Source organism: Arvicanthis niloticus, chromosome 7, assembly GCF_011762505.2.
Source record: "Arvicanthis niloticus isolate mArvNil1 chromosome 7, mArvNil1.pat.X, whole genome shotgun sequence".
Lineage (NCBI taxonomy): Eukaryota > Metazoa > Chordata > Mammalia > Rodentia > Muridae > Arvicanthis > Arvicanthis niloticus.
In genome coordinates, this window is record NC_047664.1 from 67,101,652 (window position 1) to 67,120,241 (window position 18,590).

Consider the following 18,590-nt stretch of genomic DNA (forward strand, 5'->3'; position numbering starts at 1 on the left):
ATCGTCTGGTTTCAAGCTCACAGACCACTGGGATTACTGGCCTATTATAATACCAGCTACAAGGAGCCAAAACTTTTTTTTTTTAATGTAAGCTTAATTTCCTACATTTTACAAATAGAAGTACTATCACTGTGGTGATAACACTGCAACAGTAGAGTGACAAATAGGCCGATGCTTAAATGTGATATAGAACATCTTTTCTGTTAAAATGTTGGCAGCATTAAGTGACCAAAGTGATAAAAGAGACAGATGAACGCTGAGTTCAATTTAGGAGTAAGATTTGCTGATTGATATAGAAAATTATAATACTTTAATACAATAAAATGATACTAATTTACAAATACAAAATAAAATATAGCAATGGTGGTTCAGAGAGATGGCTCAATGTTTAGGGGAAATGGTTGTTCTTCCTGAGGACCCATGTTCTATTCCACATGGCAGCTGACAACTGTCACTAACTCCAGTTTTAGGGCCTTCAACACCCTCTTCTGACTTTCATAGGCACTAAGAATTTACACACATTCCCCCATGCAAGCATGCAAGATGGGGAAAGTACGCATTGCTACAAGGTTTCTTAAAGCTCTTCAGACACAATTCTCAGCTTCCTTTAGATACATATTTTTTTTTTACTGTGCATGTAAAGATTACTTTTTTTTTAACCCCTCGTATTTATGAAACATACTCTTAAGTAATCCAGGCTGTCCCTTCTGCTACTATGTTCAAGTGGTAGGATCAGAGGTACATGCTAGCTAGCATCTTTGGTTTGGGTGGGACTGGGGCTCTAATCCAGAGCCCCATGCATACTAGGCAGAGTACCATCTGAGCCATATCCACATTATTAAAGGTTACTGTTAAGGAAAGGTGTGGTGCTAAAAAACATTATACAAATAAATAAAAAAAATTCCTAATCCATGAGAAATTTTCATCACATAGTTTTATAAATTACCAAACAAAAGTCCATTGTAATATAAAAAGCAAAAAATATAAAACACAAAATAGCTTATTAATCTATTTTAATACTTAGTTAAGTATAAATGTAAACAGAGGGCTAAGTAAGAAAGAGATGGTTAACTGGGAATAGTTCTGAAAAAATATTTTAAAAAACTTAACAGTAAATTAAGAAAATTCAGAATCATAAGAAAAATTACAATGAGAATAATAATTTTAAAAAATTAAGAGTGAACACAATTTGTAGAATTTCTGAAACACGTGACTTACTCTTTTATATCACGAAGTTGATCAACATCTTGTGATCTTGTAAAATCAGGATCATGGGCGAGCAGGTGAATCATGTATGGAACTACATATTCAGGCAGCAATGATAATAATTTCTCTAAATGAAAACATCATAGTTAATGAGAACAGCTTTTACAAATGCTGTCCTTGTTTGAGGTCGAACTGTTTGCTTCTGTTTCCCTTAGCTATTAATAGTTGTGCTATTATCTAGCAGATGACTGGAAAACTTAGGAAAAAGTGTAGATGCTCTAACATCTGAGTAAAGCACACTGATGACTACATAAAGAAACACAGTTACCCACAACATTTAAGCTAAATAAATATGACTTCAATATAAGATTTCAGTTTCTACACATATTATAATTCTGATAACATTTTATAAAGTTAACATTTTAATATAAACTACACTAGAAATGCAAGTGCCTGTCTCTGACATACACTGTGAACTATCAAGCACATACCAGTAGCCATGGGGTTCTGTTTAATGTACTCCCTGCGTATGCTGATGTTTTTTAACAGACACTGTCGAGCGTGTGCTCTTCTTTCCTTCACAGGATCTTTGGCACACAAAGCAAAGATCGCCATATACTCCAATGGAAGAAGTAATTTCACAAGAGCCTTATGAAGCTTCTGGGCAAATATTTGTCTTACTTGGTAGCACTCATCCTGTATCAGCACCAACACAAAGATACACAGGATGGGTAAGCATTTGCTTATACACACACACACACACGTACTTTCATTGGTAAAAAAATTAAAATGATGATTATACTGGAGGAAAAGAAACAACAATCTTTTCTGTGTATATATTCATATATCAAATGCATCTGTACTCAAAGAAAGGAAATACAATCAATCTGAAGACTAGGATTGAAATAAGTTTTCCACTTACATTAATCACCAGTGCACAGAGCTGAAACTGTTCTGGGGTAATAATTTCATGGTAGCAAGGTTCCTGAGCAAGCTTCATTATGGCACTACCAGCAGCTAATCGCAAGCGAGACATATCAGATTTACTATAAACAAACAAAAAGAAAGAAACATTTCCTATAACCATTATTACACATAAAACTCTGATTATTTTTGAGTGTGAGATTGGTAACTTAATGTGCAAATAAAGGCAATTACTTTGTGTTTATTAACTCAACTTAGACAGAAGGTTCAAGTCACTGTGGCTCATGACTGTGATTGACCTCCAACTTCTCACCCAACCAAGCGAGTAGCCTTACTCTACCATCAAATTGCTGATGGTGCTAAGAGCCAGTTTCCTCACAATCTGTACCCCTATGTCAAGAATACATATTCATTGTTAAAAACTGATTTTAAAAACCAAACCAAGACAAGCCAATCATGTTAAATCTAGTTTGTACACCATATACATGTATGTACACACATATGGGATAACTGAGACTCTACATTAATCCTACAGATTTTATGAATGGCAATGAAATGGCTGCAAAGGAAGAACCAAATATAGCAAAGGTCATAGAGGTAAGAATATGGTTATATGTGTATTGTAATCACTTTTATCATGTTTCATGAATGTGGGTAAATCAGTATTCACAGGGCAGATATAACCTACTCCGCAGACTTACAACGGGGGGCCAACTCCTAAGGAGAATAAGGACAGAACTCATTTTATTTCCCTGTGAGGAAGTAAAAATTCCCTAAATTTTTTTCAACTTGATGAGAAAATGGTACTACTTAAGTTTAGATCACATTACTTAGTTTAGAACAACAAATAGTTAATATTTTTTTCCAGGTCAAATGATGATAATATTTAGCCTTCAACTGCACTGTGGATTGTGCATTAAGTATCAGAGTTATAACACTTCAATACAAAGCACTTCAGTACAGTTAAGATATGCCAAATAGTTTCCATCATTGTCAACACAACTCTAATAATTTTGTTGATATAAAACTTCTGTTGACTTACTCACCATAAAAAATTTGGATTTTGCCGGGCAGTGGTGGCGCACGCCTTTAATCCCAGCACTTGGGAGGCAGAGGCAGGCGGATTTCTGAGTTCGAGGCCAGCCTGGTCTACAGAATTAGTTCCAGGACAGCCAGGGCTACACAGAGAAACCCTGTCTCGAAAAAAACAAAAAAACCAAACAAACAAAAAAAAAAAGGATTTTATTTACTTTTTGAATGTCACTTCAATTTATCTAAGCATTAAGCATAATGAACTATAATTGCCTACGTATCTCTTCAAGTAGATTTTTTATTTTTTACTTTTGAGGAAATAATTCATGTTATCTCTAAATATAAGTAGAAATCATGATTTATCACTGCTGGTGCTCGGGATGTCAAGTACTTGAAAGAAACAAGGGACTTGACAATTTCTTCATGTAAGGAATGAAAAGGAGACAGTAATTTCACTACACTGAAAAGTGAAAATTAATGTCAATTTTTTTCTTTTTGCCTGTAAAACTTTCCTTGAAACTGACAAAAGGCTTCTACTGCCCCCCTTTTTGAGCAACACTGTGAGTCATTCCATTTGTTCACTCATATTAAGGGGAGCTGGGTGGTCTGACTGCTACACTTGTTATAGTGTTACAGAGTAGAAATTCAATAAATTAATTGCTTATCCAGCAAATGTGGGTTTTAGTAATTAATACTGAGCTGATTTTAAATAAAAATTTATTAGAAGTTCATAGTTTTTGGAAAGAACAAGAATATGCCAACATTCTTCAATGTATTCAAGAAAGATAAATCCACAGCTTACAGTACAATTAAAACACTCAATATTAATCAACTCTTACCCAACCTTGGATACAAGGAAACTAGAAGGAAGGAAGCTCACCTGATCCTCTTCTGCTCTGTCAGGTCCCCCTCACTAACCAACATCGCTGATAATAACCGAAGAGTTGAGTTGGCAGATTTAGATTGGTTGTTTTTCATACCCAACAGCCACCTTACCAGAAGTTTAATTGCCTGTACCTATAAAACATTAACATGCTAAAAAAAGAAAGCAACTTAAAATTCTAATTAAAGGAAAGACTAATTTAAATTAGTAAAACTTGTTATCCTAATCAGTGGAAATGTATTCCCCAAGGCAATGGGCTAAGAGTAGTAACAATAAGAGCATGACTACTCTCTGTTCACCTGCGCATGCTCTTGTCCCTCAGCTGGGCATGTTCTTATTTCCAACAGAGAAAGCAAAAGATACACATTCCATGACTGATAACTCATTCAACTCTTGATTTCAGATTTTTGATATAATAAGACTTAAAAATAGATGATTTAAAAATAAATATTTAAACCACTAATTTCTAACTATCAGGTAAGTGGAAGAAGAGAGAAATGGATGCTAACTGATATGGCAACATACATATATAGATGGTGTAACTTTTATTTATTCATTTGTTTACTTATTGTTTGGGTTTGTTTGTTTAAAGACAGTGACTCTCTACAAAGCCCTGGCTTTCCTGGAACACACTATGTAGACCAGGCTGGCTTACAACTCAGAGAGATCCCCCTGCCTGACCCTCCTGAGAGCTGACATTAAAGACATGCACCACCAGCTGGGCAAACTATCAACTTTAAATATAATCACAATTAAATAATTACATTTTAACAGTGACTACATTTCAAAGTGGCAACTAGAGATAACTATGGACATTTTCAACGGGAAGAATCATATGTGCTAACTATCCTGATCTAATCATTATATATTTTAATGTTAACTCCGGAAAAAGTGCAGTATCTTAAAAACTCTTCAAAAACTTAAAAATAGCCACTATGCTGATTAAAAACAATTATTTAGATGATATGTTATTATAGTGTCAGAAAACTATCATGATTTATCAGAATAAATCATGTCTGGTACATCTTAAATATATTGACTAAAATGTCGGAGCTTACATAATTTTTTTGTGGCCTTAATTATCTGAAAGATTGTTTTCAATATATATGAAGAGCTAAATATCTAAGTATTATTTCATATATTTACTGACAATCTGACAAAAATACATGACTAAGAAAGTAATATATAGGGCTGGAGAGATGGCTCAGTGCTTAAGAGCACTGACTGCTCTTCCAGAGGTCCTGAGTTCAATTCCCATCAACCACATGGTGGCTCACAACCATTTATAATGGGATCTGATATCCTCTTCTGCTGTGTCTGAAGAAAGTTACAATGCACTCATATACATAAAATAAATAAAACTTTAAAGAAAAATAAAAGAACACGTTAAAAAAAAGAAAGTAATATATAGGTTCATGTACTGAAGTGTGCTGAGCGTCCAACAGTGACTCAGCATAGGATGGGGTGCACTTGGTTGAGGAACACTCATGAGCATGTGGTTAATCCCTAGTACCACCAAGCCATACCCCCAAACAAAACATGCAAAGATCCACAAACAATAGCGAATTGCAATTCCTTAGAGAAGTATTAATTTACAATGACTTTTAAAATAAAGCACATTGAGGTTGAAGACAGGGCTTAGCAGTTTTGAGAAATACTTACTCTTCCAGAGGACCCACGTGTGTCCCAACCCACATGTGACTCAAAGGTAACTCTAGCTTTAGATCTGACTACCTCTAGCCTCTGAGGGAACCTGCACTCATATGTGCACACACACATACATACATTTATTTTAAGTAATAAATAAAGCAGCCCAATAGAAAATGCTTATTAACTCTAACATTTACAAGCCCAGGGTTCTGCAAGCATTCACTTTTTTCAACATAAAGGTCACTAATACCTAAGCAAATATACCTTTGCTAGTACTTCAGGAGAAACTTCCTCATCGGGAGACCACAATTTTCCATTCTTCTCACCTGTAGACTATAGATAATAGAAGAAATTTAGTTTTCCATCCTGATTACTACCCAGTGTAAAAATATACAGGTAAAAAAAAAAAAAAAAAAAAAAAAAAAACCTTAGAAATGGAGGACGAAATTAGAGGAGTCAGATTTTCCAACCTCAAAATATACGATAAACCTATATTAACCAAGACTATGAAGCAAGAATAACCTTTTTTTTTTTTTAAATATGGGACAAATAATTTTGTGAAGAACACAAAATACGATGTTCTGGGGAAATTAAGAAATTAACAAATTAAGAATATTGGTAGACAGTATTACTATCTACAAACATCACCACCTAAAGAAAACCCAATAAACTCTCAGCAGAGAACACAGGAAGAAACCTTCATTACCTTGCACTTAACAAATACTAAATAAGCATCTACTACCCAGAACATACAAATAAACTTTGCTGGTACAGTAATGAATGCCTATAATCCCAGAAGTTAGGAGAGAGGCAGAGCTATAGGACCCAAAGGCCAGCTTTTGTTATCCACAGAGTTCAAATCCAACGTGGGCTACATATAACTGTATCTCAAAACCGTAAAAACGTACAACTCAACAGCAACAAACAAAAGTACTAAAGGATCTGAACAGACTGTTCTCCAAAAGATACCAGATGGCAAATAAGCACTTACAAAATGATTCTAATTAAAAAGAGAGAAAAAAGAATACCACACTCATAATAAAATATCACTTTATATTTATTCTCTCAAAAAAATGTGAAGAAACTGGAACCTACAGACTTGTTTGGTAAAAGGTTAAAAAGGAACAAACACTATGGTAACCAGTTTGGTGATATCTAAAAAATGTTCAGTAATCATATGACTCAGAAATTTTACTTTTGGTACATATTAACATTAACTACAATTGCCAAAACCAAAACTATTAATTAACAAAAAAAATGTGAAATATAGAAAGGAATATTTCTCAGCATGGAAGAAAATACATGAAATTTTGATCAATAATACAATAAAATGAATCTGGGGAAAATGTCAAATAACAGAAGCTATATTGTAAAAGAACAAGTGTTTGAAAATAAGATATCTAGAATAAATCCATAGTCACCATGCAGAGTTCTGAGGGCATATATTAAGGGAATTTGAATACACTGCTTAGTGGATAAAAGAGTGTTTCTATTTGGGACTATATCTTGAGTGCCAGTGAAGATAGCTCAGGAAAAAAAAAGCATTTACTATAAGTCTGAGAACCTGACTTCACCAGGAACTGTATGGTGGAAGGAGAGAGCTGACTCATAAGATGTCCTCTGACAGTCACAAGCCAACTGTTATGCACCCCCTAGACTAAATAAAGAAATAAATACAATTAAAACTTTTTAATAGATTGGGCATAGTGGTGCATATCTTTCATCTAGCACTCAGGAGGAAGAGGCAGGCAGGTCTCCATGAGATTTAAGCCAGACTGATCTGCAGATTGAGTTCTAGAACAGCCAAGCATATATAGTAAAGCCCTGCTTTACATGGAGAAGGAAGGAAGGAAGGAAGGAAGGAAGGAAGGAAGGAAGGAAGGAAGGAAGGGAGGGAGGGAGGGAGGGAGGGAGGGAGGGAAAAAGAGGTGGGAGGGAGAGAGAGAGGGAAAAGAAAAGAATAGAAAATCAGGTTGGATATGGTGGCACACTTATTTTATTATCAGCAGTTGAGAGGCAGAGGTAGGAATGTCACTACTGCATTCAATGGCAGCCTGAGCTACATACCCTGTTTCAGGCCAACCAGGACTACACAAGAGACCCTGTCTGAAAAAACAAAATAGAAAAGTAGCCAGATGTAGGCTGGTGTGGTAGTTTGGATCCTACCCTGAACAAGAAACACAAACCATGCTTAACATGATGGATTGCTGTGAAAGATTTGGTGTTAATCCCCATCTTCTCTAACTTCATAAAACAGGAGTCTGGAGTGCTCAACGTTACACTAAAAATAAAGACATGCATGGATGTGCTTTGTGTCTGCACTCTCCCTAATTCTAGGTTGGGAGGTCCTTTAAAAAGTACACTGAAGGGCTACAAAGATGGCTTAGTATTTAAGTTATTATCTATCTATCTATCTATTATTATCATATCTATCTATTATTATCTAGTTGATATTCTCAGTATTCACATGGGACTGTCTGTAATTCTAACAGGTGACCCACTGACTTTTTTCCAGCATCCACAGGCATACCACACACGGTGCACAGAAAAACATTTAGGAAATACACTCATGCACATAAAGTAAAAATCATCTTTTTAAAAAGAAACTATAATTTTAAAGTGACAGTTATATTAATAGGATGTAGTGTGATATTTTAAAACTTTTACAAAAGAATGAAGAGTTAGACCCTACTGAGCACATCAGTCACCTCAGACCTAATATGTAAAACTAAAGACACACACACACAAACACTCTAGATACTGAAAAAGATATGTTTCTATGATAAAGATATAAACAGTCTTAAGACTCCAGATTTAATTAAGTTAGAAACTTACCCTGTCATTCATTAGAAGATCTTTAACAATAAAGTTTGCCACTACAGATTTCATTGGGGAGGCAAACTGATCTGGTGCTAACATGGAAATGTGGCCCAGTGAAACTAATGGAGTTATAAGTTGCTCTGGTACATCTGCATTCAGACTCCTACTGAGTGGCTATGAAAATAAAACAAAAATTTATCAATTGGCTTTTTAAGTATTTAGATATTCTACAGTCCTAATGATTTTGCCATGAACATGTCAATCTGTTTTACTGATATGATCATACTTAATTTTAACCATCTTAGATACTTACTTTTACACACTTAATTTTAACCATCCTAGATATTTTGTTATTTCACTTATATATGATTGTGATGATTCAAAGGCCCCATTAGGTTCACGTGTTTTAATGTCTGGTCCCCAGTTACTGGAACAGTTTGGGAAGATTAGAAGATGTGGCCTCAGTGGAAAAGGTACGTCATTAGAAATGGCCTTTGAGGTTTCCAAAGCCCACATCAGAACCCGTGTCTATGTCTCTACTCAAAACTTGTGGGACATCTGTGAGCTCTCAGCTACTTCTGTCTGCTGGCTGCTACACTCCTCCACCATGACCTTTGACACCATAAGCAAGCCTCCAATTAAATGCTTTCTTTTGTAAGTTACTTTGGTCATAATATCTAATCACAGTGATAAGAGTAACTAAGACAATAGTAAAATTTTAAAAATATAGAAATTAGATAGAGCCCAAGTAAAAGTAGTAGAAATAAGGACATCTGCATTACTCTCCATCTCCTTCTAATTTGTTATTTTGGTGGGTATGTTTTTTTAATGCTGAGAAGACAGCTTAAACAACCCTGAATTGTAAAAACAAAGTTTGTGGAATTATATCTCAAATTTGTAACACTAGGAACGCCTTTCTACAAGCAGAGTCTGTCCACAGATCACACACAGAGCACTGACAAGCAGACTAGTATTCAGGTATAGTTGTAGGTACTTAAGTGAGGACAGTTCAGTTGTCTAGGAACAGTCTGTGAGAATAAGCTAGAGCAGGCAAGACTAAAGCTAAGGAGAACTCTCATATAAAACACAGAACTAACAGTGAATATACAGGGCTGAGCAGACAAGTACTCAAAAACTACACATCAGTGTAACAAGATATACAAACAGCCTTAAAGGACGCCTCTAGCTTTACCAAAGCACAGAGCCAATGGAAACATTCAATGTGCTATGTATACCTCAAAGATCTGTGCTAGCTGGACTTCCTTGTTTGAGAAGATGGCGTGGATGCAGTGCACAGCCTGCTTTGCTTGGTGTGGAGTCCCCCGCTTGGCTTTCTGATGTAAAATGGGGATCAAGGTTCTAAAAAAATAATAATATAGTTGTGTTTTTCTGAAGTATACAAATACCTAAGTTTCTTCTTATCCTCACTTACCCTTCTTAGGTGTGTGCTGGTAGTGAAGGCTTTCTTAGAAATTATTTGACTGATAGAAAAATTTAAAGTTCCTTTTTTGCCTCATAAGCCAAGATATCAATAAAGAACACATTTCATTTTAAAACTAAATAATGAATATAAAAAATAACAAACTAGCCACACTTAATTAATAATCTATGACTTGCTCTAGGGCATATATTCACATTTACATTCTAAGAAGACGTTCCGAATTTTTCAGTTCCCTTTTAGAATTCACTTACGTTATTTCAAAGTAGAAGAGGAAAAAAGTCACAAGAGGCCAACTGTTGTTAAACATCGGAAATGATCCTGTGACCCGAGTACACAGGAAGAGGTACACACAGTTTGGTAAAATCAAACTAAACGTCTCTAATAAGCATCCAGGATATGTGTAGCTACCAGTCTAGGTATTTTTAAACTTGGATTAATTCAACTAATAAATATTAACACTTGAAAAGAAATATTATATATACCATAGTAAAGATAAGCAAAACCATAAGAATGTTCTAAAACTGCCAAAGATTACAGGCTAAAAGAAGGTGAAGCTGGATTCTGAAAGTTAAAAAAATAAGGAAAAATATGTATTTAATCACTATACTAATATGAAAGGTAAAATAAAAGTACTTCTATAAAACAATTATGAAAACAAATACAACAAAGCAATAAATGCTGGCCATATAGCAAAAGATGTATTTGAAGGACATATATTCATATAAACCCACAAAATATGCACACATATCTAGAAGGAAAGCATTCATAAAAGAGTTAACAACCATCTCCTTTTATTTTCCTAGGCTCACACACATACCTCATCTCCAAATGCTGGGGACAAAACTAAGGGCCGTGTGCATACAATGTCACCATGGAGCCATATACCCACCCCCTGGGCTCAACTTCTTATGATAAACATAAACCTTTATAAATCTGTACAGCAACAAAACTCTGCAGCAAGTATTTGTTTACCTTCAATACAATTAGAAAATGTTCTATTTTATTTTATAAGCCAAAAGTTGATGTCATCAAAAGCCTACAGTAAAAAAACAAACAAACAAACAAACAAAAAACCAAGAGTCTAATAATAGACCTTAATTAATAATAATATTCAAGACCACCTACACCTCAACGAAAACCCACAAAGGCCTGAAATGTGCTAATCAGTTTAACTGTGCCATGTTCATTCATGTCTACAGCCCATCTCCTGGGAGATCTGAACTACAGGGTCGGGTTTCCAAGTCTAGTCTAGGTAGCCCTGAGTACCATTTGGTCTTTTGTTCATAAGCTCATCACTATTAATACTAGTGAATAACTAAAGAAAATGCACTTAATGTAATGGTCACAGTCACTAAGCAACTAGGAAATATTTTATGATGAACACTATTTAATTGCTCTATTTGTCTTTGTTGCAACAAGAAAGTGGTAGCTACTGACTTTATAACCAACTTAAAAGAAAAGTCATAGACTAGATGAATACATTAAACACAAGTAAAATAAAACATTTAATTTTGTTTATATGCCTACATGTGGGCATGTACACCCGAGTACAGGTGCCTGTGATGGTCAGGTGTCAGATCCCTGGAGTTGGAATTAAAGTTATTATGAGTGCTGGTTGCCAAACTAGGGCCTTCTGTAAGAATAGAGCAGTGTGCACGTTCAGCTGCTGAGTCACCTCTCCAGCCCCAGCAGACATAATTTAGATCAAGCTGTAGGAATATGAAATATTTTTTAAGCAAGTCTGAAATAATACAAAAACAAGTGAACTTTCCTCTGCTTTGTTTTGTCTTTTTCCAGAATGCTGTAACTCAGAGGCAATACCAGGGTTGTCATTGAGGTCTTTAGTGTTTTTGCATTTCTGTGATTATTTCTTTTATCCTCAACTATTCTTTAAAAATGGTTTCCATCTTTGATTCTAAAGTTAACTATTCCACGTATAACTATTTTTTCCAATGCTCATTTTGATACAGCATTCTTTTAAAAATAGAATTCTTGCTTTAAAATGTAAAAATATTCCATGGTTGGAAGAAAATGTCAAACTTTATTCTACTATGTTAATGATCTTTTTTCCTTTTATGTGCACAGGGGTTTGAACAAAGGCCTCATGTGTGCCAAGCAAGTACTACCCAACTGAGCTAAAACCTTAACCCCCAACCAAGTCCCTGTAAAAAAGAGAGAGAGAGAGAGAGAGAGAGAGAGAGAGAGAGAGACACACACACAGAAGACACAAAGTCATTCTTGCCTGGCTGTGACTTGTTCCACCAAGCCTGGCCCTAATGATATGTGTATTTGATCTTTGACTTGTATGTACAAATATATAAACAATTAAATTTTTACACCACAAAACTCTTTGAAGACAAAGACTGACAGGATAATCCTTTTGCTCCACATAAATTCTGTTTAATAAAACCTACAGGAGTCCATTTGTTCTATTTTTATTACATTATGAGGCTAACACTGTTTCTATTAGACTTTCCATGAATTTTTCATGATTATGCGATCAATGAACATGTGATGCAATGGGCATATCAATGTGTTCTTCCATGTTTCCCACCCTTACCACAAGTATAATCCCAAAATGTTAAATGAAAATATATTTTATATATTTTATGATCAGTTACCATTACCAATTACAAAGCAAATAATGAATATTTTATGGTAAAGACTACTATTTAATTCCCCTATTTTTTTTTGGGGGGGGAGGTTGGGACAGAGAGGTGGTCACTACTTAATTTATAGTCAGTTTGAAAGGAAAAAAAACTACACAAATTAGAAAGATATATTAATCATAAATATAATATTTAATTTTGTAATAACTTTTGATTACTAAAACTTTCAAGTCTTTTCCTTCTATATAGACAGTGCAGTTTGTTCCACTGCATCTATCCTAACTGTGGTAAGATGGGACAGGAGACAGGGAAATTATGACTTTATCACTCCCACACAGAAACCTTTATGTTTACCATGTTAAAAAAAAAAAAAAAATACTCACGACCGTATCTGGGGAAGGTCAGTTTCTATTTTGTGGCCTGTATTTCTAAAAATTTGTATTGCAGCTTCTGCTACCTTGTCATCCTCCATTCTTAGGCACTGTAACAAGGACTCATATGTCTCTGCAGAGTGGAACGAGGTAGGATGTGTGAAAGACAGAACCTGGAGGAATAGATACACCTTTAGGATTACAGACAACAGCTCTAATCTATTTTAAAAGGAGATTTCTTTCAATAAATAAAATGTAAAGTTCTGGTGTACAAATGCTAGCTACAACACTTGGAATATAAATTACATTTTAGCCACCACTGTAGTTACTTTTACTCAAGAGACTTAACAAGAATCCTGTGTGGAGCGCTCCAATCTCTTTCCTAAGATAGTTGATATGCTATTTTTTCCCCTAATCTCATCATCTCTTGGCTTCTACTGAACGTAGAATGAAGAATATTTTTTAATTACATATTTATTTTTAATCTTATGTGTATTGGTGTTGCCTGCATGTATGTGTGTAAGGATGCTGGATCCTCTGGAACTGGCGATACAGTGGTGAGCTGACATGCGGATGCTGGAAATTTAACCTGGGTCCTCTGGAGGAAGAACAATCAGTAAGTACTCTTAATTGCTGAGCCCTCTCTTTTGTAAATACTCTCTCTAGCAATACTTAATCTCTTCTTCAGCTTGCCTTCAGGTGATTTCAATGCACTTTTGTCTCAATTTCTCTTTTTATTTGATTCAAGGAGAGTTCCATCCAGTGTTGTACTTGGACAAGGGCTTCCACACCACTCTGCAACTATGGACCACTCTTTGCTTCCCCTACTCCTGAAAGCAACCCTTCCCTGCAGTAACATGACAAAGTCTTGAGTCACACCTTGCTCTTACTTATAGGTAATTTGAATTCATTTGCATTTATGAAGATCATGAATAGCTTTAAAATGTCCCATTTATAAAGATGATATATAGCATGTTAGTCAACTGTCTCAGATACAATTTCTTTGAAAAATAAGATTGGATTACTTAGCATACATGGTCACAAGTATAACAGAAGTACAAAAGATAATCACAAAAAATGTTTAAATGCTACTGTATGATGTAAAGTAATTACATTATGATACAAAAGTTATTTTTATAAGATCTGATTTCTAGCCAAGCATGTTACCAGACATCTGTAAACATAGTAGGTGGCAGGCTACAAGGCAGAAGGATAGATGAGAGTTTCATGCCAGTCTGGGCTATAGAATGAGACTCTAGTTTAAATAAATAAATAAATGTAATTCCTACTGGAAAAAATTAATCTTTTGAATAATCTAACTTAAAATAAGCCTCCTCTTTATCTTTGGAAGTTAATGGAGATAAAATTATCAAAAAAAAAAAAAAAAATACCTTAAGAAGCTCAAGTCCTGATCGGATGGCTGAGTCTGGACTGACACCCTCCTCCTCATCATCGGCCGTCCCTTCTATTGACTTATTCATCAGTTTCACTAGTGCACTAGTAAATGAAGAAATGGAAGTTGAGTTAGTAAGACTACTTAAATTAGTAATGTATCCCAACTAAAATATGATAAACAGAGAATCAAAAAAACCATGGTCAAAGAACTTTTATGTTACCCTTCCCCAAAACTTAATGTGTTATAATAATAACAATTTGACTGAAAAAAAAAAAACCAGTTAAATAATGTACTATAATATTAATATTAGCTCCTCCAATAATTTTTTATTATTAGCTCCTCCAATATATTTTTATATTTTATATGTGTAAATTTAATATATAAAATATATTTTTACACATTATATTAGCTCCTCCAATATATTTTTACACATATAAAGAATTTTCACATATAAAGAGACTATAATGTATTTTAATAAAAACAATATAAAAATAGTTAAAAATTGGGCAAATGAGCATTTAGAACAAAATTCAGATAGTAAGGGGGCAGGCAAGATGGTTCAGTGCGTAAAGGTGCTTGCTGCACTGCGTTTGACTCCCGGAACTGACATAATGGAAGGCAAGGATTCCTAATAACCTCCAAGTATGTGCTGTGCTGTGCTGTGTGTGCCTGTGTGTGTATACACACATAATGAATAAGTGTTATCCAAAGACTTTGCAGTGAACATATAATTGTACTAACAAATTAATCTACAGAATCAGTAATTCCATCCTAAGAAATTATTAACAGAACCAATTAATCAAAAGCATGCTTATTTACAAACATGCAATTAGAAACTGTATACTATAAGAAATCAGTTATCTTTTCAATATATTTACTACCACAGAACATTACATAATCATTGAGATCAAACTACCTAACAGAACAGATTTTTTTGTTTCTGAGACAAGGTATGTCTCAGATGTATCACAGGTTGACTTCTCTTGGTCTGCTTGATTCAGTCATTGAGTGGAAGGACTTCACAGGACTACAATTAAAGGGATCCAGTTACTTTCCCTGGCTAAACAGACAGCATTTAAAACAAAAACAGAAGAAACTGTTAACGTAGTTTGTAGGGAGAAGGCCTGCCTAGCTTGTCAAGCTCTGGGTTTGATCCTCTGGGTGTGGTGGTACACGCCTGTAATTCTGATACAGCTGAAGCTAAAGTGGAAGGATTGTCATGAGTTCAAGGCCAGTGTGAGACACATTGAGAATACAAATTCAGCTAGGGTTATACTGCAAGATGTGGTCTCACATCTTGAGACAAGTGGGGGGGGGGGGGGAGGAAGGGGGTAAGAAACATTTTCTCCTTTCTTGACATTATTGCTTCAAATTATCATGATTTGTTTAGAGGACAGGGTCTTTGTATATTGCACACGCTCCTTTAATTCACTCTTACTGATCACCAATCTGAGTTTAACATATACTACTTGTGAAAAATCAAAAAACTGTTGTTGCTGAGACACAGCCCTTAAACTGGCTTTAAACTCAGTGTGTAGCAGAGGATAATCTTGACTCTACATGCTAAGACCTGGATTGCATACATATGCTATCATAGAGGATTGCCTCTACATGCTAAGACCTGGATTGCATACATATGTTATCATAGAGGATTTAAAAAAAATTGTGATAGACAATTGCAATATTAGCACTTGGGAAGATGAAGGATGAAAAATACAAGTTCAAAAAGCCAACATGAACTACCAAAAAATAAATAAATAAAATCATGAGGGTGTGGAGAGATGGCTCAGGGAGTGGTGTCATGTACTACCACACCTGTAGAAAATTAAGGTTTGGTTCCAAGCACTGATGTCAGTTGGCTCAAGACCACCTCACTTTCCTTTACCTGAAGGTGTCCGTGTTTGTTGTCTCACATAAAACCTATCTCCTAAAGCAATTAGAATTATGAAAAAATATTTATACCACTGATTCCTCAAACTTCAGTGTAGCTGAGGGGGAACAGGGCTCTGCAGTCTTCTGTGCTCAAATTCAACCTTCTGTGTGGCATGCTGCAGCTTGTACTGGGGAGCAAGTCCTGAGTCTTCGTAATCAGCAGAACCCTAGAGTCACCTTCGGTGTCCCAGAGAAACTGCACTAGCCATGGTGCTTTCCTCTTCTTTCCTAAGCTATCTATTAAGATGTATTTAACTTAACTTGTAGGTATCCTGTGAGCCCTCCATCTTTTATTTTCTTTTCTCTTTCTTTAAAGATTGGGTTTATTTGTTGTGTGTATACGTGGTGCCTGCAGAGTGCAGAAGACAGTATTAAATGTCCTACAGGAAGAGTTTCAGGTGATTATCAGCTGCCTGATAAGAGTACTACAAACTAAACATGGGCCCCCTGCAAAGACAGTACATGCTCAAAACCTCCTTCCCTTCCTCCACCTCTCCTCCTCTCTCTCAAACACACACACACACACACAAATTCTACTACTCAGTTATAAGTTATAGCTCTGGCCTATCTAAATATTTCTTAATTTCTTTGTCCCTTTTTCTTTGTTTGCTCTTTTCTCCTAAAACAACTATAAATATTATTCAGCATATTATATATATGACACATGTTAAACTATGCTTTATGTATTATTTAATATGGATGATATTTAGAGTGATGAACTGAAGTCTAAGAACCCTAGACTGAAGCCTAGTGACCTGGACTTTATCCCCAGTAGTCCTCACTTAGCTAATCCCAGGAATTTCTACTTCCTTTTAACACTCAGATACATAGCTTATTTTTGAAGTCTTCTATAACACGCCCCCACACAGTTCTACTTATGCAACTTATTCTTCACTAAGTATACAATGTACTTTACACAAAGCTACTAAGTTAAAAAAAAACTTTATAATATAGTATTTTGTGAAGATTTGAATAAATATAAGGAATATGGTTTTAACTTTTTTGTGAAACAGGATTTCCCCATGTATCCCAGATTGGCCTGGATATCACTATGTAGATCAGGCGGGCCATAAACTAAAATATCCATTTGCCTCTACTTTAAAAGTGTTGAGATTAAAGGCTACTACTCCAAGATATACAAACATGGTTTTCTCATGAAAATTAATAAACACTGACATTCTTACAAAACTATAGTCTGGTAGAAATATTAACCAAGATGTTTTTCTTTGAGATCAAATGACTCATGATGAGATTTCAGCAGAGTCTGAACACCAGGAATCAAACAACAGTAAGTTGCTGACATGATGAACCCCTATGAGAGTTCTTGAAGTCTCAGCGTATCCCTTTTCAAGTTAATATGCACACTCAAGAGTTCCTACTTCTTTTTTTTTTAAGATTTACTTATTTATTTCATATATGTGAGTACACTGTTGCTGTCTTCAGACACACCAGAAGAGGGCACCAGATCCCATTACAGATGGTTGTGAGCCACCATGTGGCTGCTGGGAATTGAACTCAGAACCTCTGGAAGAGCAATCAGTGCACTTAACCACTAAGCCACCTCTCCAGTCCAAGAGTTCCAATTTCTACTATATTGTATTTAATCTAACCCACTAATGTGATGCTACAGATGCAGGGGTGACCTGATTGATAAGAACATGCACTTAGCATTCAAAAGGTCCTGAATTAAATCTCCAGCACACATATGTGTGCTTATGACTACACATACACTCAGCTGCAAAAAAGGGAGGGGAGGCAGAAAGTAAATGGTGCAAACCAAAGGATACTGACAAGAAAAAATATGCCTATGTTTTTTAAACTAACTATAAACAAACATGTTGTGACCCAAAATTTATTGGTTTTCTTTTTGTTTAAATTTGTAAAGTAGAAAATTGGATCAGGAAACCTTAACTTAAAAGTAGTTAAGACTCATGTTATAAGCTGACCTGTTGCTCAGTAATTCATAGATTCTAGCCACCAGTGCCTCAGAATGTGACTATATCAGGAGACAGGGCAATAAGGAATAATTATACAAGGTTAGATCATATGGATGGATAAGCCTAATCTGGGAGGAGCACTATTTTCTTAAGAAGAGTAGGACACAGATTTATCCTGGGCATGCAGAGGACAGATCATTTGCAAACACAGTGAGAAGATGGTAGCTGCCTGTCTAGAAGACAAGGAGAATGACTTCAGGGGGAAAAAAATGTTATGAATATCTTGGTCTTGAAAGTTCTACAACTAAAAAAGAAACTGCATCTTCTAACTTGCCAAACAATGGTATTCAGTTAGGGTAACCCTGAACACTAGTACAATGTGCCTTCTC

The 18,590-nt window shown here is 35.3% G+C and overlaps 1 protein-coding gene across 6 annotated transcripts in view; it reads right to left on the reverse strand.

Moving 5' to 3' along the window:
- The window catches only part of Pds5a (PDS5 cohesin associated factor A), a 95,915-nt gene that overhangs the window by 17,435 nt on the left and 59,890 nt on the right, over positions 1 to 18,590 (reverse strand). For all 6 annotated transcript variants that reach the window (XM_034508606.2, XM_076938554.1, XM_076938555.1 and 3 more), the window contains exons 18-26: positions 14,328 to 14,433; positions 12,949 to 13,109; positions 9,751 to 9,874; positions 8,531 to 8,689; positions 5,960 to 6,028; positions 4,043 to 4,179; positions 2,129 to 2,252; positions 1,698 to 1,902; positions 1,219 to 1,333 (exon numbers count right to left, since the gene is read on the reverse strand). In XM_034508606.2, the coding sequence (XP_034364497.1) occupies positions 1,219 to 1,333; positions 1,698 to 1,902; positions 2,129 to 2,252; positions 4,043 to 4,179; positions 5,960 to 6,028; positions 8,531 to 8,689; positions 9,751 to 9,874; positions 12,949 to 13,109; positions 14,328 to 14,433 (1,200 nt within the window). The remainder of the gene's footprint in view (positions 1 to 1,218; positions 1,334 to 1,697; positions 1,903 to 2,128; positions 2,253 to 4,042; positions 4,180 to 5,959; positions 6,029 to 8,530; positions 8,690 to 9,750; positions 9,875 to 12,948; positions 13,110 to 14,327; positions 14,434 to 18,590) is intronic.